The 21,237-nt window shown below is 45.2% G+C and overlaps 1 protein-coding gene across 1 annotated transcript in view; it reads left to right on the forward strand.

The window, feature by feature from the left end:
- plcl5 (phospholipase C like 5) overlaps positions 1–16,212 on the forward strand; it is a 52,313-nt gene extending 36,101 nt beyond the window's left edge. The window contains exons 3-6 of the mRNA XM_048991971.1: positions 1,841–2,044; positions 3,642–3,717; positions 11,616–11,725; positions 15,995–16,212. Of these exons, the coding sequence (XP_048847928.1) occupies positions 1,841–2,044; positions 3,642–3,717; positions 11,616–11,725; positions 15,995–16,180 (576 nt within the window). The 3' untranslated portion in view covers positions 16,181–16,212. The remainder of the gene's footprint in view (positions 1–1,840; positions 2,045–3,641; positions 3,718–11,615; positions 11,726–15,994) is intronic.
- The last annotated feature ends 5,025 nt before the right edge of the window (positions 16,213–21,237 follow it).

The raw sequence follows: 21,237 nt of genomic DNA on the forward strand, positions 1-21,237 counted from the left end.
CCACTTTGTTGTTACTAACAGAAAATGAATGAAAACTTCCTGTAATAAAAAAACTGGACACAGGTGACAGTGACACAGCTGAGATGTGTCACTGAGGTTTACCTTCGATTTCATACAGATCTGGGCGACCTCAAGAGCTGGGAAAATCGATAAAATGTGACACGGTGGACGTCCCGCGTCATTTTGTGTGATCTGCAGTGTCATGCATTCCTTCAGCCTAGTGGCTGAGCTCAAAAACAAGGGGGGAGAGGAGGCGAGGGATGAGAAGACCATAGCAAGGAGCTGGTGGTCTATGAGCATCTCTGCAGCAGTTATGCGGGGCCCTGTCTAATAAAATCGAAATCTTTCTCAGGAAAAGCAAAAGACAAACCTCGGATAAATAAAAGGAAGCTGTTTAAAAGTAGGCCTGTGGATTTAGGGTTGGGTTAGAAAGTTCTTTGGTTGGTGGAATTCCATGAGCTTGGAGATTGAGGCTTTTTGGTGCCTGGGATGGTACCTCCAGTAGCGAGAGACAGACCATCTTCAATGACTGTCACCTCAGCCAACATGTAGACCCTAAAGTGTCAAAGATGTGTGGAGAAACGCCTAAATAGAGCGTGGATGTCTTCTCTGGAAACCGTAAGACAAAGTAAATGTACAGAAGTATAAAGCCTTGGAAAACTCCTGGAATGTGGCTCAAGGAATTCAGCCAGTGTGGAATTTTCGGCGCCCCCCCCCCCCCCCCCCCCCCCCCAGGATCAGACATTCTGTCACTTCAGCTGCAACAGAGCTCTGTGGGGTGGAAAACAAAAACAGGCGTGCATTTTTTTTTTTGGTAATTAAAAACAGCAGTGCCACGTTTAGGTCCGTCTGCTGCGCATTACCATGGATATTTAAGAAGCTGGAGGGGGGCAAGGTCGGTGGCTCAACCAAGATTCCTCACCAAGGGAGACACCGGTCTTCTTCGTCAGCAAGACAGCCAGGTTTTCCTGCATTATCCTGGGGAGGTTCGGGGTGTCAGTGCTCAGGAGGATGATGGAACCTCCATTCACTCACCTTTTCCGAAGGGCAAGAAGGCCAGGGAATACATCAAGTTTTTATTTAAAAATTTCTTTCACGTTTGGGTTCCCAAAGAAAATGTACTCTTAAGCGTACTTATATGCGAGCGCTTTGTGTCAGCTGGCTTGTAAAAATGTCCCACATCAAATAAAACTTGATGGATTGTTAGAGGCTCAGTCCCCTCTACATTTCTCGCTCGTCTCTCAGGCTGCCGGATCTCTTTTGTTTGGCTGAGGCCGGAGACCCGGACGCTTCCGACATTAATAATGGGGCCTTCTTCTCCGAGCAGGGAGGGGGTGGCCTGCTTTCCCACGCCGTGGAGTCGGGTAGTCCTGGGCATGCCTGCTCCCACCCCCACTCTGTGGCCCCCTTCTGTTCTTTGTTACTCTTCCTCATCAAGGTAGAGGCCAGCACCAAACACTGGGGCAGGGTGGGGGTAGCAGAGGCTTAATCTTTACTCCCATGCCGGCTTTTAGAGAAGGGATTTGCGATTTGCGTCGGAATGCTGGCGACGGCAGGAGAGCTGTAGGTGGTGCCGACGCTGCAGGCGTCTCTTTGGGGATGTTTGTGTTTGCCTGCCTGGCACCGGCGTCACGTAAACACAGAGGTGCCTGTTCCCGCCACGCACCGCCGCGTTCTAACAAATGCATCTCGTGTTCTTCTCCTGAAAGGATTCTTTCCCGCAAAGGATATACAATCCCATTGTTTGTGTCTCTTTGTCAGACTGTGGGAGCTGTGAGATGTTAGCGACGCTTTCCAACGTACATTTGACTCCGCCCACCTTGTTTTTTTCCCCCCTCAGAATGCCATGGTGTCCTTCAAGGAGCTCTGTGGGCTGACTCCAGCGGCCAACATGAAGCAGTGCATCCTGACGGTCTCCAGCTGGCTGCTGAACAGCGAGCGCGTCCTCCAGGTGTCCGTGGACCTCAGCGGGCCCTACCCATCCATGGAGGCCCACGGGCCGATTCCGGAGCTGCTTCGCAAGGTCCTCAATGCCTACGACATGGTACGCCAAGAGCCCCACTTACTTTGCCTTCTATGCTTTTTAATTTTCCGACTTTTTAATGAGGGCCACTGTCGACCCCACCTCCCGCAAACCCAAGTGACGTGCAGAACTTACTCACAGCGGACAAAAAGCATTCTTCTGCCATAACACATGAGCCCAACACGCTTTCCACAATATAACTAAGCAGCTCCACTCATAATACACTAGGATACTTTTTTTTGCACTGTTCTGAAAGGATTCACAACACTGGAAACCTACAGTACAGTATAGTAGACTAATGTTATGTAACTATTTCTAGTCTATGACTAATATATGTATATATCACGGAAAATCTGTGAAACCATACAGTCTGTTCTCATGCCCTGAAACATGTTCATATTTGTATATGTATATTTGTTATACTGGGCTTTAATGAGCTTCTTATTATTAACTGAATTTGGTTCAGTTTGGTTGTGGCTTGGAGTGTATGCCCACATGTCCAGGGTTGAGGTTTCTGTGTGTGGAATGTGCATTCTCTCCATGTGTGGGTTCTCCTAGGACACTCTGGTCCACATGGTTCCTTTGTCTGTGGTGCGTGCGAGTGCATTTTGCGCCATGGGCTGCCCTGTGTCTCCTTGGATCAACTCCAGGTCTCTCCCCCCCCCACACAGTCCTGCACTGGATAAGTAGTTATGAGAGCCAGAGTTATTTTGCAATAACACGCAGGCGGCTGGAGAACCAGAGGCACGGAGTCAGGTAGCCTAGTGAACGCTCGATAAGATCCTCCCCACCCGTGAAACAGTTTAACGTTCTCTGATTTACGGCGGCTGCCGAGCCTGGCAGCCAGATAGCGGATTTCCCGTCGAGGGGCTAACAGGGGCTAGCAGTTCATTCAGAAGACCACCAACGCCGCTTCCTCTACGAGCAGGAGGAGCAGACAGGGATTCGAACCTCCCCTTCTCTGCCAGAAATGAGCTCATCGTGACAGCTCTCTATGCCAGTGTGCGTGCGACTGTCTGTGTCTGTATAAACGTAACTCTGCTCCACTATATTTAACCCTGATACACACTCTGCCCCTTGCAGTGTCTTTGACTGGCATAAGCAGGGTTATTCACGACTCTCCATGTTCAGGTTAGGATTTTGTTTGCGGTTTATCACATCAAGCATATGCTTGTTTTCCAGAAGAAAATATACATAAATGAAGGTATTTCTACCATATTTGTTGTTTTTAAATAAATACTGAAGCTTAACAGAAAATCAGTAATAATCGCTCTCTTACATGGGTTGAACACTGGCGAATTCTGAAAGATCTATTGACCAAAAGGCAAATTTTACCACAGGTATGGTATTTACAATGTAACCTGTGTCGCTTTTCTTCAGTGAAAACATTTTGCCACGGATACGTTTGTCCGTTCACAGACACTCTCTTTGTCCTTGTTAAAGTTGCATTTTGTTTTGACCACAAACAACCTTTGTTTATGGGTTTTGTTTTCATGGGCCGTTGTCCCCTTTGCCCTCAATGATCTTTGAAGGACCTTGGAGCAAACGGCTGTTTGGACGTAGGAAGGGGCCTTTCGTCTAACCCCCCCGACCCCTGCTTTTGTTCTGTTCCATGCAGATGATCCAGACAAGTCGGACATTGATCGAATCTGCCGACGTGGTCTACGCTAAGCTGATGCAAGCCCAGCGGGCCGGTAAGAGATGCTTGCAGACCGTGTAAGATGACCCCAAAGGGCAAGAGTGATGGATAGATGGAAGGAAGGAAAGGATGGATGGATGGATGGATGCTGAAATTTAGAAGCATTAGTGGCAAATGCTCTAGAAAGATTTTCAGCTTTAATAAACGAGTCCAGTTAAACGAAGAATACAGATTTCTCAAAGGCTGCTGAAATTTAGCGTTGGCCACCCCACTGTGGAGCAGTAATCGAATGACATGTAATCTGTGGGACAACTCTGGAGGGTCACCGATTGTGTTCCAGTTCACTTAGTCCTTTGGTTCACTATTCCCTGAGGTTTCCACAGAATCACCTTGGTAGGCACACTTTGCAGAGGGATGCGAATGTCCGTTTGGGTCATGCCGTTGTTGTCATAGTCTTCTGCCCTCGGATAGCCAGCAGTTGCCGGGGAGCTTGTTTGCATGTGTGGTCCCTGAGCGGGATCATCGTCGTGAGAAACTGCCATCAGTACAGGCTCGGTGGGGGGGGGGGGGGGGGGGGGGGGGGGGTGGAGGTCAAGATGTGACCAGGAAGCGTGTGCTTCACACGTAGAACTGATGTCTCGGGTCAGAGCCTCTTCCCGCCAGGGAATCAGACCATCAGAGAGTTCTGGAGAGAGGATGCTTAAGAACATACCACCACCCCCACCCCCCCGAGACAAATCCCAAGCATATGTAGGATTTCTGTGTCTTTCCGGCTTGCATAGTTGCTCACGGAGCCATAGATGCTGTCAGTCCTACAGCTCAGCCACCATGGATCATCTGCATTATCAGTCATCATTTAAGAGACATAACAGATACGTCATAGCAGTTTACCTCCACTTCATTGCCCTGGGATGTAGAATGTAGATCACAGGAAACAACCTTCCCCCCATCTTTCCACGGCTGTTTGTTGCCTGTTAATTGGGTAAATGACCAGGCATGCCAGGTGGCTGAATCGGACAAAGGGGGCTTGGGGCACGCTCACACTTGGTGAGTGGTGTTGCACCACAGGGCTGTTCAGTCACATGCAGTGTTAGAGAACGGCCTCAGGGGGGCGCCTGACACAGCCATTCCCTGCTGCGTCTGGAACGTTTTTACGGCCCCGGAGCTGGGCTTCATAGTTTGTGAGTCAGTGTCGTGACCCAGGACGTTGTGAGTCAGATCTCCGGTTTTCCAATAAGGTGGCCAGTTGGGCCGTGGTCAAATACCATTTTTAACGGGATCAAAAAGGAAGGTTTTCTTCAAATGAGGTCGTCCATAACATGGAGGCAGGTCTCCTGAAGTTGTCCACATGCCATACGGAGTATTCAGTATAGCTTCTGTAAGAGTCGGACCGTGGAATCCTAGATGTGAGCAGCTTTAGAACATCAGGTTGAAAAAAGAACAAGGGAGGAAGCCTTGAGACCCCCCCGCCCACCTTATTTTGTGGATGCTTCCCTTCAGATGCCACAGATATTCGCGATGCTTTGCTGAAAAGCCGCAGCCTTTCTTCGTTTTTGGAAGACGGGGTGATTTAGAGCTTCAAAGCCCAGAGTTTCATGTCATACAATGAGACATTGGCCTCTTGGACGTCTACGTCTACTGTGAAGTACAAATTCTGTGCGAGTATGAAACTATTAGAAGTTGATGATTAAGAATAGCATGAATTATGCATAAAAAGATGTATCTGGACTTTATAGATGAGGGGTAAACTTGCAAGACTTTGTACTCAGTGACTTTTGATTGCTTAGTCACAATTCTAAGTTTAATGCAGGGGAGGCAGAGGTGGGAATATGATTTTCAGCTACCAGAAAAGGGGAACTGATAGATGCTCTGAAGAATATATCCATTTTTCTATGGTATCTTCTGCTTGTTGTTATTTTCAGTTTTTTGGACCAATTGGTTTGTCCTTTGAGGGGTTTCTGAAGAAACCCGGCTCCTCACACGCACTGACACACCCGCCTCCAACAGCTGTGAGGCGACGAGAGGGGCAGCTGTGCAGCCAATCCTGACAGATGTGGTCAAAATCCGAATCGGGAGACTCGGAGGTCTCGGGGTGAGGGGAGGGGGCGCCCAAGACTCATTACAAAACAGACTCAAACCTTTGGGCTCATTTCCTCTTGTTTTAAAGTCGCGTTAATGGACGTTTGGTGACAGCTTTTCCCCCAGTGCTTTGGGCAGCCTGCCAAACCCCGGACACCATGTCATCCACTTCTCCATCCACTAATCTACTTTTATTTTGAGCATAAGGACTGAAAAAACATATTAGCCTGAGACCTTGAATTATAATACATTTTTTAACTGGGTTCCAGCTTAAGGCAAAATGCCACTGAATCAGGGATCAAGCCTTGCATATATGAATGAGGACTCGCTGCTTCAGTGACTCGTTGAGCCGTTTCCATCATGCGTCTCCTCGGTTTTATTCGTTTCTCTCTCGATTTGTTTCCCCTTGCCTGGAAACAGACGCGTTCGCATCCCTGTTGGTGCGTCATATTGCGGGACTCACTTAGCGATGCGGAATGACAGCCAAAAGCCAACCGAGAGATGAGCAGATCTCCAGGAACCCGCGAGCACCAGAAAGGTCAAAGAACTAATAGCTAATTTTAAACTTTTCCTACTCCGTTGGAAGAAAACAATAAGTACCGATTTTGTTTTGCTGTTGGAGGCCACTTGGTTGGATGGTGGCATACTGAGTAAGTTATTATAGCTAGAGGTAGGCATTAGGAGCGCCCTGCCTGTCACAGTGCAGTGGGAAGGACATGCTAAGATGCTGCTCACTGCCCTGCAACAATCCGTCTTTTTGGTGACGGGAAAAAGGTGAAACGCTCAGTATGACGAACGCATCGACGGATGCCCCTTTAGGCAAATCGTGGTCTCCCGTGATGTTCGCCCTTAACATGCGATGTGTCGGGAGGCTGCATTTTAAAATGCGTGTGCGGCAAGGCGCCGCGGTGAATAGATGATTCAGAGGGATGCGGCAGTGTGGGTGAGGGGCTTACGCAAGCGCTGACAATGAATACAGTATCTTTTTTTTTCCTCTTTGTTGTCTCTCCCCTTTGGTTGACGCATCTTTCTATGAAGGATCAAAAGACCTCAACCTCTGCCGGCCGACACACCTGCCTTTGATTCGTCATTATCATAATATTCACTCAGAATCTCGAAAGTCCTTGCGTTACAATCAGGGATCCTGCATAGCCAGTGGCTCTAATTTAAAGACCTTTTGTTGCCAGAAAAATATCACAGATTTGACTCTTTTTTTAATATATATATATAGCTAGGCACATTTAATTGATCCCCTCGATTAGCCTTAGGTGTTAGCGCCTGATAAAGTACATTGTGTATATACCGTGGATAAGTTCCAGATCAGCTCTCAATGAGTAATCATATCAGATGGGAGTACAAAATAAAACCAGGTAACTTATTTTTAGTTGAAAAGGTGAACACTGGTGCAAGGCCGGTGCTTTTGGTACTCTCATCTCTCGTTCTGGATCCCGGTTTTATTATTCACCACTATAACCCTGAGATCCGAAGAGTTAGACCTTGCTTTTCCTCAGAACTGGGCTGCACTGGTAAAGTATAAGGAGAAGAAAAAACACCAATGATAAATGTGACCCATCACCACGAAATGAGTCTCGTGGGTGTAATTCTACCAGTGCGACTTAAGACTCATTTCGTGGTGATGGGTCAGAAATACTCTCCAGGTTGCTAATTCTCCTGACCCAATCGGTCATCGATGGTATAGGCACAGGCGTAGCTCCTGGACGTATTTTCATTGTTCCGGTCTGGAGGAGTGTCGGGTCGTCTGGCATGCGTTTCCCGGGGGACGTCCAAGATACGGATTTGGCCTCAGTCCCGACGGCTGTACATGCGGCACAAGTAGGCGATGGTTTGCAGGAACGGGCTTCATGGTGGACAGGTTGTCGATTTTTGGCTCTGATGTCAAGGGGACGGGTTTGGGGTTGGAGGAGGAGCGTTCAGCCCTATGGAATCACAGTTGACACTTGGCAACCGCTGCCTCTGTACCCGCTACGGCCGGCTTGACAGATATGATTTATATTTAGTAACACTGTAGCCTTCTGCATAAATCCTAGGTCTATTTAAGAGCCCGTGATGCAGATAGTTGTAGAACACATTGTTCAGACCTCTAGTTGTAAACTTCATATTACTGGAAGATCTTCACTATCTTGGCACTGAATTTTTTATCTTATAACTAAAATTATGACACGAACTCAACATTTTTTATGTCTTTCTGGTATAGACAATAACGTGGAAATGAAGCACTGGGACCAAACAGGTTAAATGAGGTGTTTCGCTCTTCCTGTCCTCGTTAAGGTGTTTCTGCCGTTGTAACCTTATCAGAGCTCAGAACATGAGTCATTCCTGTTTTTTGGATCCTCCATCTGAATCACCAAAATAGCTACAAGAGACGACGCCAAGGAAAAATGTCCCTGCCAAATGTAGCAGAAATGAACCAGAGATGAGAATGTTCTGTTAGTTGAAATATAAGTGTGTGAACCGTCTGGTCATTACTTCAAGCTGCGTTACTCTTTATTGTCAGAAAGGTGTTTAGCGACGCTTGGAATATTTAAGAATCTGCGCGTTTCAGGCTGGTGACCCAAATACACACGTCCCTGAGCGCTAGGACAAGGGCCGCATGATCGCCCCTGATGGACCGTAGCCGTTTCAGAAACAGGTCAGGCCAAGCCCAGAGGAAAGGTGCCAGCTATGTGCTTTTGGCTTTACACCTGAACTCATTAGAGCTCGACCAATATATCAGCTCTCAGGAAAAGTCGGCCGGCGTTAAGGTTCCACAGATTCATTGGCGGAGAACTCGCCGATGAACCACCGATGATGTCGCTAAGCATTTAAGATTGGAGGGGAGCTCTCTATCTAGGTTAGATGCTGAGAAGCTACGCGTCCTGCATTATAACGTACCCACTCTTAGCCTGGGATTATTAGAGTCTGTTACAGTTTATTTCAGGGTTGGGCCATGATGTAATACGTGTGGTAAAGACCAAGGGAAAATCTTTTTGCAGTAAGTTTTATTTACTGCGGTTACACATAAGACATTAGGCCACATGCAGTGAACAATTAGCGTTGGATGTAAATTTCACCAAAACAACAAACAGAAACTCACTTCTGGTTAAACAAACTACCTTTCCTACACCGCAGAAAAGAAAACAAAATAGTCAATACACTACAGTCGTGGCCAAAATTTTAAGAATGACACAAGTATTGGTTTTCACAAAGTTTGCTGCTTCAGTATTTGTAGATCTTTTTGTCAGATGTTTCTGTGGGATAATGAAGTATAATTACAAGCATTTCATAAGTGTCAAAGGCTTTTATTGACAATGACTTTAAGTTTATGCAAAGAGTCAGTATTTGCAGTGTTGGCCCTTCTTTTTGAAGACCTCTGCGATTCGCCCTGGCTGCTGTCAATCAACTTCTGGGCTAAATCCTGACTACTGGCAGCCCATTCTTGCATAATCAATGCTTGGAGTTTGTCAGAATTTGTGGGATTTTGTTTGTCCCCCTGCTTCTTGAGGATTAACCACAAATTCTCAATGGGATTAACGTCTGGGGAGTTTCCTGGCCATGGACCCAAAATGTTGATGCTTTGTTCCCTGAGCCACTTAGTTGTCACTTCTGCCTTATGGCACGGTGCTCCATCCTGCTGGAAAAGGCATTGTTCATCAGCAAACTGTTCTTGGATGGTTGGGAGAAGTTGCTCTCAGAGGATGTTTTGGTTCCAATCTTTATTCATGGCCGTGTTCTTAGACAAAACTGTGAGACAAAACTCCCTTGGCTGAGAAGCAGCCCCACACATGAATGGTCTCAGGATGCTTTACGGTTGGCATGACACAGGACAGAATGGTAACACCCACCTTTTCTTCTCTGGACCACCTGTTTTTCTGGATGCCCCAAACAATCAGAAAGGGGATCCATCAGAGCAAATGACCTTACCCCAGTCCTCAGCCGTCCAATCCCTGCACCTTTTGCTGAATATCAGTCTGTCCCTGATGTTTTTCTTGGAGAGACGTGGCTTCTTTGCTGCCCTTATTGACCCCAGGCCATCCTCCAAAAGGCTTCATCTCATTGTGTATGCAGATGCTCTCACACCTGCCTGCCGCCATTCCTGAGCGAGCTCTGCACTGGTGGTGCCCCCATCCCAAAGCTGAATCAACTTTAGGAGACGGTCCTGGTGCTGGCTGGACTTTCTTGGGCGCCCTGAAGCCAACTTCACAACAATTAAACCTCTCTCCTTGAAGTTCTTGATGATCCCATAAATGGATGATTTAGGTGAAATCTTACTAGCTACAGTATCCTTGCCTGTGAAGCCCTTTTTGTGCAGAGCAGTGATGAACGTGTTTCCTTGCAGGTAACAATGGTTAAGTTCATTTTCCTGGCGGGGACTTTGCAATGAGCTGCAGTTCACCTGATCACTCATCATAACATTCCGGAGTGTATATGCACATCACAATCATAAAAACATCATTTAAAAAAAGCTAATTTAAAAATTAATATTTGTGTCATTCTTAAAACTTGTGGCCCCAGTTGTACACCAAGCTCCCTAATCAATCCTAAAACTGGTACCAAATAAGTGACAAACTAAAGCCCCCCCTAATTACGTGTGGAAATAAGCAGAAGAATACCAACGCGTTTTATCACTCAAAAACTTCAGGACCAACAGTGATTCGTGTGTATATGTATTTCATTTGTAATTAAATTTGTGCTTTGAACTTGCTTGTTTCGACATCGAAGGCATTCCAGCTTTCTTATGGTAAAGTTATTTAAGCAATAACATATGAGAAGGAGTGTGGTTGTACTCCAGGATTTCATGGTTATGATCTGGTCACAGGCGCAAGGCCACAGGCTTTGACTTTAGGGATGTTATTGCTTTTTACAGCAGTTCATCAAGCTGCATTACAAGGGAACATTAATAAACCACAGCAGATAATACTTTGCTTGATCGTTTAAACATTTACAGGCCTCCGCGACAAAAAAATAAAAAAGATTCCCACAAGCCGATTGTTGACTGTTGCCAAGCAACACAAACATTCTGTTGCAATGCAGCTCACTCGCTCCCAACTACTTTGCATCATTTGAATTTGACTAACAGATATACAGGACCTGTAAAACGGAGCGGTGCATCTGATGTGAAATGTCCACGCAAGAGTACGGTTATGCTCTGATAAGAACGCCTTATTGGAACGCCTCTTGTCCAGTCAGATTTCATGGTTGGAGCTAACTTTTGTTTCACATTATTCTAAGACCTTGTAAGTGTCTGCTGTTTTAGTTCGACAAACTGACGTAATCATAATAGTTCTAATTGAGAGTATTGGTATCTAATTTTGAGCAGATTCTATTATATTATAATTAATATTCATTGGCTATGCACATTTTTAGCTCCTTAGTCTGTATTCGGGGCAAAATTTTCATATCGGTTGGGCCCCAGTAGTCATCCCAACCTCCCCCCACACACAATATAACACAGGCTATTTATAGCTTACCCCCGTAATAGCACTCCCGTGGGGCACTTGGGGGAAATATTAAGGGGCTTGCTATTGTTAGAAAAAAAGCTGTCTTATGCATAGAAAGAGCTTTCAGCAAGCCAGCCAGGAAATGTATAAAGAAGAGCGTGGGGGGGCCTGGAGAACCTCATTTAGGGATCTTATTGCCTTTTTTTGCCCAGGCCTGTGGAGATGATATTTTTGGTATAGGAAACACAAAGCAGGATGGATAAATAACAAAAGAGGTGTCTTGAAGGACATCCCCTTTTATCACACATAATTGAATTTTTCTACCCAGTTGTCGGCTCAGAACACAGGTGTGCATTGACAGACGGGAATGTCTTAATTATTTTTTTGTATCCTTTGTGCTTCAAGGTGATGTTTAGTCTTTTCGCGTCTGTTTAAGGGCTGGACTTCCATGAAGATCTCCACAAGATCGGGGCCAAGGAAGGACTGAAAGGTCGGAAGCTACAGAAAGCTATGGAGAGTTTCGCCTGGAACATCACGGTATTGAAGGTAAGATGTTGGTGGCCATGATGGAAGCTGGACCTGGTGACGACCTTTGGTGTAACTGTTTTACTCCATTTTTCTTCTAAGCCCGGTCAGAATAACAGGGTGGACTTTTCCCAGGCAACACGAGGCACAAGGCAGGGGGAAAACCCTGGATGGGATGTCAGTGCTGATATTTACAGAAAGCAGTAGTTATAAATTATTGTCAGTGTGCAGTTTCAAGAAAATATTTATGCAGTTTGCTCTGAAGTGATTTACAAGGGTCAGACAAGGTATCATCATGTATTTGAGTCCAAGCTGAGATAATTATTCTGTATTGCGGCCAAAATTCAGTTTGTTCTCCCAGCGCTACTTCAGGAACTTTTTGTTTCCCCTCAAGGTACAACCTCACGTACATCCCGGACGTGCCGATATTTTATGAGACGGGCTGTAAGTGAACAAGTCAGACGCAGGTCTGTTCACCGAGTTCAGATGCTCAGTGGATCGCTATGCACTGCAGCTGATAAAACTCTGGAACTTTGCTTGAAAGATCAGCTCCTCGGGTAACTGTCTGCCCGTAAAATAGAGTAACACAAACAAATCAGTAAGAGCTGTTTTTGAGTCCATTTCAGTTTGTATAAAATGTCCCTGGAACCTTTTTTAAGTTCAGGCAGAGAAGTTGAAGAGAGAACAAGGCGTCTCCATAATCAAGTAGGACCCACTGACTGCTCCGAAAGGAAACTGCCTTAATTTGGAGCATCTGGCGAGTTGGGGAGCCTCCTTGAATATAACTGTAGGATTTGTATATTAGGGAGTAATTTTTGATACACATGAAGGTTATGTGGTGCAGTGGTTAGCACTGTTACCTCACACCTCTGGGACCCGGGTTCGAGTCTCCACCTGGGTGACATGTGAGTGGAGTTTGCAAGTTCTCCCCATGTCGTTGTGGGGTTTCCTCCGGGTACTCCGGTTCCCCCCCACAGTCCAAAAACATGCTGAGGCTAATTGGAGTTGCTAAATTGCCCGTAGGTGTGGATGAGTGACTGGTGTGTGAGTGTGCCCTGCGGTGGGCTGGCCCCCCCCCCCATCCTGGGTTGTTCCCTGCCTCGTGCCCATTGCTTCCGGGATAGGCTCCGGACCCCCCACGACCCAGTAGGAAAAGCGGAAAATGGATGGATGAAGGTTATGAAACCATAGTCCAGTGTTTATCAACCCGGTCCAGGGGAAGCCCTGAACAGTCCACATTTTTGCTCCCAATATCCTTGTACCAAACGATCATGAACACCAAACCCTTCGTGTGTGTTGCGTGCTGGGAGGGAGCAAAAAAATGTGGACCGTCTGGGGCTTCCCCTGGACCGGATTGAAAAACACTGCCGTAGGCTGTATGAGAGACCAATGACGCTGTTACCTGACTGCGACTTTAATTATACCCACACACTAAGCCGTAAAGCAAATGTGGAAAACTTTAATTACTCAAATATTACACTTTCTATTTCCAAGTGACCTTCGTTAATTAGTATTATTACTTCAGAACCTCCCAAATCCCCACACAGGGGGGCACTGGGTTCAGCGCCCACTGAACAATCAAAATGAGGTTACTTATGATTTCAGGACAGAGCGGTGAAAAGTAGGTAAATATGAGCGTTGTGGAAGGATTGTAGCCAGGTGACCGGAGGATGACCCCGCGAATCAGAATCCTGCCCAGCTACCCGAAGGCCTTAATTCTGAACACCTCAGTCCCATTTAAAAAAGTGCTTGACTGGTCGATGAAACACAAGGCAAGGTGACTTAAGATTCTTTATTGGCCATATGCAAAAGGTGCATTGCCGTGCATCCTGGTTCAGCCACACTTGGTTACAGAAGACTAAAGAAGACAGTACAAAATAATGCAGGTAGTGCAAAACAAAACAAGATGGTGCAAAACAAAACAAGACGGTGCAAAACAAAACATGACGGTGCAAAACAAGACGGTACAAAACAAGACGGTGCAAAACAAAACAAGACGGTGCAAAACAAAACATGACGGTGCAAAACAAAACAAGACGGTGCAAAACAAGACGGTGCAAAACAAAACAAGATGGTGCAAAACAAGATGGTGCAAAACAAGACGGTGCAAAACAAAAGAAGACAGTGCAAAACAAGACGGTGCAAAACAAAACAAGACGGTGCAAAACAATACAGACAGTGTATAACATCACAGATGGTGCATAACAACACATAACAGTGCAAAACTGGATATGTGGTCAGTACTAAATATGCTTATATAAAGCAATGCAGAGACTAGGGTAAGGAGTTCACCAAAACAACCTGTGGTCACTGAGTGTCCATGTTGGTTACTCCTGCATTTTTGCATTACATTGACTTCTTAATATATGAAGAAACCGGTTCTTACTCTTGGACTTGCAATGAAGTCCACTGGTACAGCATGGAATGCGTCATGTTTAAAGAAGCTCCGGCAGATGTACCAACGAGCTCTTCTGCGAATGAGCACGTGTCTAACATACAAACGTCCCGATCAAGCGCTAGGAGATATTCATCCATCCTGTGCATGGTCCTCTTAAGATTGAACACGTATGGTTAGAATACCAGCGTTCAGATCGAGTGGCAGGAAATACTCGTCCTAAGGTAATCCATGCATGTGGACCTCTGAAGACCTCTAGTAACGATGGAGTTATTGGACAGCCCCAGTGTTGCAGCAGATTAATTACACCGCGTGACTCAACGCCGAAGCTTGCCGTGTCACGGCCGTTTCGGACAGGTGTAGCGGAAGCTCCCGGGCGTCCGCTGGATGTACGCGAGCCCGCAGGCAGACCACTTGCAGAAATAACACGCTGGTTTCTCTGCGTCCTTATTTCGCACCCCTGAAAACGCACGTACACCCTGACAATGCAGCCAGAGGTTGAGAGGTGGAGGGCGCAGACAGTAGGGGGAGGCACGTGGAGGGGTGATAATTCCATTCAGGGGCACTGAAAAGGGGGAGAAAGAATCCTTGAATGACAGGGGGCCCTAAAATTTGTGGAACATCGGGAAACGTATTCCAGTAACTCTCCACCATTGTGCAGAGGGGAATTGCGGTGATGTCGGTGACAGTAACAATCAGCAGCAATCCAGTCAGAATACCCCCCCTCCCCTCAATCTCTCCTGTAGATGCATAAGGCCCAGAGACATACCATTGCTCACTTCCTCCTAGTGCAAGCCGGATTTGCAGCACTGCGAAGCGCCATCAGCTTTTTTCCCTTCCCATCTGGCTCAGCTTTATCACTAGTGCAAGCCAAAACAAACAAGTTCTGGTATTCCTTACCAGCCAGCAAGTTGCTTCTGGACAACAGAATTTCTTCATTACCCGGAATGCACCCAAGAAGATATAGTGCTGCCACCTACTGTTTGAAAGCGTGCATTGCGCTTCGTCGTCTTCGCCGCAACTTCTCAAGGCTCGGCACAGGAAAAAAAAACTGCACCCAGGCGCACACAGGAAATATTTAAGAACGGTGTGTTCTTGGTTTCCGTTCTTGAGGCCTAATTTTTTTTTTTATTCTTCAAAAACAAATTTAGAAGAGAAAATAAATGTCATGCAAGATGTAACTATTTTAATTTGTGTAAGCGACTCTACTCCTGACTTGATAGGTTCAGATCTTCTTTAAAAAGTTACTTTACCTGAATTCAATCAGTTAAGTGTTTCTCCGCACAGATTAATAGATAGGGCATATTTAAGCTGCTATTAGTTTAAACTTGTCAGCAAATGGCACCAGTAAAGTTATGGGCAGACTGGTAGGATTCCCAGTGTGTACACGTGGATATGTGTTTTTAAGAAGCACATATATCCTCAGAAAATTGTATTTTTCTTGAATGTATTTATACAATGATATTGTTTCATATTTAAATCCTATCTAGAGTTTTTCATGTCTTGGAACAGTGACAGTATTTTTCTCACGGGTTACTGAAAATAAAAATGAAATGTTTTATTTCCCATTTGCACAACTACATCGGAATGCTCGTCTTCACACATCCCATCTTGTTCTCCTTTGAGAAACACACACACACACACAGCGGAGAGTGAAGCTTGGGGCCTGAGCATAGGGTCAGACCATTTGTCTGGTACTGCTGGAGCTTTTCTGGAGGTTAAGGGCTTTGCGTAAGTGCCTGGGCTCGATCCAACAACCTCCCGATTCCAGGCAGAGAGGGCTAACCAACTGAGCCACTTGCTGTAGGGGCTGAGCTGGTAATGGTTTGGTTACAAGTCTGTCTTGAACTGTCCTGTGCTAGACGTTGTTTTGTATGTGTGTGTGTTCATTTTAGGGCCAAGCAGACCTTCTGAAGCACGCCAAGGGGGAGGCGCTGGACACCCGGCGGCAGATCCACAACGCCGCCCAGACCTGCGGGCTCAGCAAGAACGGGGCCACGTCCCCCGAGGTCGCCCACACCCATGCCGGGCAGGACCCCGTCCCAGAAGCAGAAGCGGGGGGTGATATTGGCCCCACCTGATCGCACGTCAGCCAGATGCAAGGAGGCGGAAGGGTGGGGGGGGGGGGGGGGGATGTATGAGGTCGGGGAGTCGGGACAGGAAACTGGGTCGAGGGCATAGAGATGATGGGGGGGGGGTGGCTGCTGACGCAGAAAACTCAGAGGAAATAGGACACAAGGAAGTAGGAACTAGGAGAGGACAGAGGAAGAAGGAAGATGAGGAAAGATAAAGGAGGGCAGGAACACAAGAGTGACTGTGTGTAAAATGATGGCTAATGAACCATAAGCCCATTAACGTTGGGGGCAGGTCATCCACCAAACCCATATTCATATTTACTCATAGCCTCCAAACTGCACCAGGAGCCCATGCAGAAGGGGGTAATGAAGGGCATTTTCCTCTGACTTCATATCCACCCCTGCCACATATCCCGGTGCAGCTCCAAACCCCACGAGGTCACCACATATACTGGCATCCAGCGGGACATTGTGGGAGCCCTGGACTTCCACACGGACCCCAGTACCCCACCTCCCACGTCTCCCTCATTCAGGACACATTTTCGTGACTTTGTCCAGATTCCTTGCTCCATCAGCACAATACCTGAAGGTCTCATATCACACCAGCAGAGGGTGCTGTTGAGTGAAGTACATTTTTCACACATGAGCTACTTCATTGTCTAGCACTCCCCCTGCAGGACAAGATTGGGAGTGCCACACACCCTCGTTTTGTTCCTAAGCACCCGTTTTGCATCCAGGTTTTTCCAGCTTGCTTTTTCTAGTGGCCCACCGTGGACCGTTTCTGTGACGTGCAATGATTTCTGTTGTTACCCTTGAAGTGCGCAGTACTGTAAACATTGTGCTGTGTTTTGGCCTGAGCTACTTCTGACAAGTGCTCTCTTGTGGGCCATCCTTAAGCAGGAGATGCAAGGGACAACAGCTGGCATCATAAAACTTAAATAAAATAAAAAATACAAAAACATGTAATGATGTAAGCTGTAATGTACGGTCTGTAAAAAACAGAAATGAATCTCTGCAAAGGCTCAGCCTGGAGTCATGTTATAATTTTAGTAAATTATGCTAATATAATTCCAATAATTCTTATTGTTTTATAAACATGACAACTGGTGTTACACTGCTCAGAAGGGGAGGGAACTGGGCTGTGATGAAGGCGGCAAAAGTAATCCTGTAAGTATTCTGCATAACAAATAAATTACCTTATGTTTTACCGAAATGTGACTTTGAATCTATTAAGAGGTCAGATCATTAGCCAATTAAAAATGTTTTAGTTACTTATGACTTTTAAATGTTTTTATTTCAATTACCTTTAATGAGTGTTTGACATGTCGTATGAACTCTTGGAACTTGGTGTGACATGGAATTTATTTAAAATGACTGCATATTATATTGCTAAATATTACTGATATTTTGAGTACATTACATATACTTTGACTTGGTGTGTGTGTGTGTGTGTGCGTGTGTGTGTGATTATGTTTATATTAAATTGTGGGGACCAAATGTCCTCCAAAATATCATAAAAACCTTTTATTTTGATGTTGTGGGGGAATTTTTTCAGGTCCCCACAAAAATCTGTGTGTGCAATCAGAAAACTAAAGATGCCAAAAGTCTTGTATTTTGTCTGGTTACTTATGGTTAAGGTTACGGCTGGGTGGGGGTTAAGGTTACGGCCGGGTGGGGGTTAAGGTTACGGCCGGGTGGGGGTTAAGGTTACGGCTGGGTGGGGGTTAAGGTCGTCATGTTAAAAATAGAGATCCCCATAGAAATGAATGCAGAGTCCCCACAAAGATATAATTACAAACCCCTGTGTGTGGGGGGACGTATGTATATATTGCATTGTGGGGACCAAATGTTCCCATAATGTGATAAAAAAAAACATTATTTTGACGTTGTGGGAACATTGTTTCGCTTCCCACAAGGGGAAACCAAAAAAATCTGTGAATGCAATAAAAAAAACTAAAAACGCCCAAAGTCTCGTATTTAGTTTGGTTAATTATGGTTAAGGTTAGGGCTGGGTGGGGGTTAAGGCTGTTATTGTTGGATTCAGGGTTATATCCATACATATGAATGGAGGGTCTCCAAGAAGATATAGACACCTAATGTGTGTGCGTGTGTGTGTGTGTGGGTGTGTGTGTGTGTGTGTGTGTGTGTGTGCGCGCGCGCGCGTGCGCGAGCGAAGCTCTTTAGGCACCAGAAACATTTTTACTTATGTCCACTAGGTGGCAGCTGTCGCAAAGATATGAGCCAACCACAAACTGGTTCTAGGTTTGGCATTATTTACGGTAAAGTTCACAGTCACCTTCTTCTGCTCACCTCTACACCAACCATAACGTACACGTCACTGACGTCATTTTCAGTCATTCTGTATTGACACATTGTAGGAGACTAATCAATGACAGGGCAACACCACGCAAAGGTCCATTTGATGTGGCGTCTATAATGCTGATCATCTGCCATGTGTTTCTAATATGTACAATGTGGATTTTGAGAATTTCTAAAGAGGTTACGTGACAAGGTGCAAAAATGATACTAAGATCGAGGCATTTTGTTTGCCAATACGAGTCTATTTATCCCATCGATAATGTTGGAATTGTCCAATACAGGTGAATCAATATCGGTGATGCTTCACTTGAGGGGCGACAGATAATGTAGCAGTACACTCTTAGTTAATGTATTAATTAACCAGAAACTAAGCATTAGTTACGCACTGATCCCGTGTCCGTTCGTCATTCATCATTCATAACCACTACGCTAACCGTAAAAGGCCATAACAGTTCGATATTCATTTTCTTATACTTAGTTTAACCCTGATCCAGAAATGTTTCTTAGCCTTTGTTGTTCTACTGTGTGTTGACTATTTCTGTGCACAGTTATTTTCTCCGTCTGCAAACTTCCCTTATGTCAAAGACACGGTGACTTACATTTTCCAGTTAAACAAATCACACACAAATCGGTTAAACAATCTGTTCTGCGCGATTTTCCATTTCATTTCTCTCGGGCAAAAACGCGACTCTGAAAGGAAACACCCAGTTAATTCACAGTAGGCGGTGGTGCCTAGTCAGTCTGCTAGTCGCGCTTGAGAAAATCCTTTTTATATATCGCTTCTTCGAAAACTCTTCGTCTCGGCGAGAGGTCGTGTGTCTACAGCTGAGGTGGTCTGAGATTAAAGAACAATGCCCTGTGTCTAACGTTACTGCCCCACGATTGCAGCATCATTCGTTTTCCTCCATATAAATCGGACCACTTAATGAGGTGCCAGTGACTCATCTATGGTTATGACAATCACTGCAGCCCCATTTTTACCAACTTAAAGCAGTCCTGAAAATGATCCCAGTCATTTCTGTAATCAATTATATTAACCCGTCTTGTTTGTACATTGACAGGTGACATCACACGTTTATTAGATAAGTCAGAAATTTTCTTGCGTTGAATTTGTTCCACAATAATAAATCTCTAAGTATGTTTTGCAAATTTTTATTAGTGTAATCTACATGTAGTCATATCACTACTGTGCTGTTTGTAGCAATTTCAGGTAGAAAATTACAAATAACTGATATTACTAAATAAATACACTTAAAATGCATACTTTAATAAACTAAAAGTGGGCCAATTTAGAAGTATACTTAATAAAATGAATTTTAAGTATATTTTTTTAGTAAGGGCATGCAGCCATCGTGGAGCCAGTCCCGAATCCTTCCTCCCGAATCCCGCTATAGTTTCCTATCACCGACATGCCTGTCAGAGTTCAGTTCTGTTTTCTTGACCAAATACTCCCATTATTTTCCCTTGTGTCCTTTCTTCTTTGATCCTGTTACTGCCCCCACCCTATAAACTCGGAAAACGGAAGCCCCCACCCCAGTAGATGTATTATTTTCCGCCTGCCAAGCCCCCATGTCACATGGCTCGGCCCGCCAGCCCCCCACTGGACTCATCCTGTATTATTTACTAAGGGGGCGCGAGGAGGAATCGCTTTTGTTCTACCTTTAATGAGGCAGTTTGTTTGCATCTCCTCATATTTTATGTCATACTGAGCCTTATTCCAGCTCCATTCAAGGCTCTTAGAATTTATACTCACAGTAAAAACACTAAATATATACTACCCCAGAGACTACAAACAATTAAACTGCCATTTGCAGACCCACTACCTGCAGTGTGACACCCCCGCCCAGCTGATGTGCAGAACGGTCCCCAAGTTACACATTTGGTATTTTCATTTTCGTTGATACTTTGGTGTAAATGGATATTTCACAGGAAATACGTGAACAAAGGGAGCGATTTAGAGGTAAATGACGCACTGGAAGATAAGGATTTGGGATCTAGAGGGACTGGACAGAGACTGAACTAGAAGTCTAGAAAGATTAAATAAATAAAAAGTCACTCAGTCCATTTCTTTCTGTTGTTTTTGAGATGAGACCGCCAATGACCTGAAGTCAGGCTTCCTCGTCATACACTCACTCACCCCTTATGTAATCCAAGTTCGGCACTTATATAATCCAAACACCATCTTTCAGTAAACGAGTAAGTTTGGGGAATTTGCTCTGTGCTTGTTTCGTTCTTCAGACTTTTCAGTGTATTTGATATATCGCATGTCCGTTTTCGGCAGCAGTACTGATATAAATAACATTCTTTCCTTGTACGTTAAAAAAGCAAGAAGACCTTTAGTAGCGAAAGCAATCCTAATATATCTTAGTTAACGAGGCACACTGGGCACTCTTCACACGATTGGAGGGACATTTTTAAAATGAAAGCTGATAAATGAATAGGATGCATGAGGTGTTTAGTGCCGCCTTAAGGACGGCTGTTCCCGATGACTGAGGACAGTGGGAATGTGTTGATCCTAGTAGGGAAGTTCAACTTGTCTTTATATCATATGCATCTTTCATTTGTTGCCGTTCTAACTTTACCACTTATCGTGTTTTATGTTTAAAAGTGCAGAAACGCTTAAGATTAAGAAAAAGATGTTCATTCCGAAATGTATTTAAAAATAACTCAGCACGGTTTACTGTAATGGGTGATGGATATCAGTAAGACGGTATCAATGTAAAGACTAATTATGGTCACTTTAT

The sequence above is a fragment of the Brienomyrus brachyistius genome, chromosome 22 (assembly GCF_023856365.1).
Source record: "Brienomyrus brachyistius isolate T26 chromosome 22, BBRACH_0.4, whole genome shotgun sequence".
In the NCBI taxonomy this organism is placed as follows: Eukaryota; Metazoa; Chordata; class Actinopteri; order Osteoglossiformes; family Mormyridae; genus Brienomyrus; species Brienomyrus brachyistius.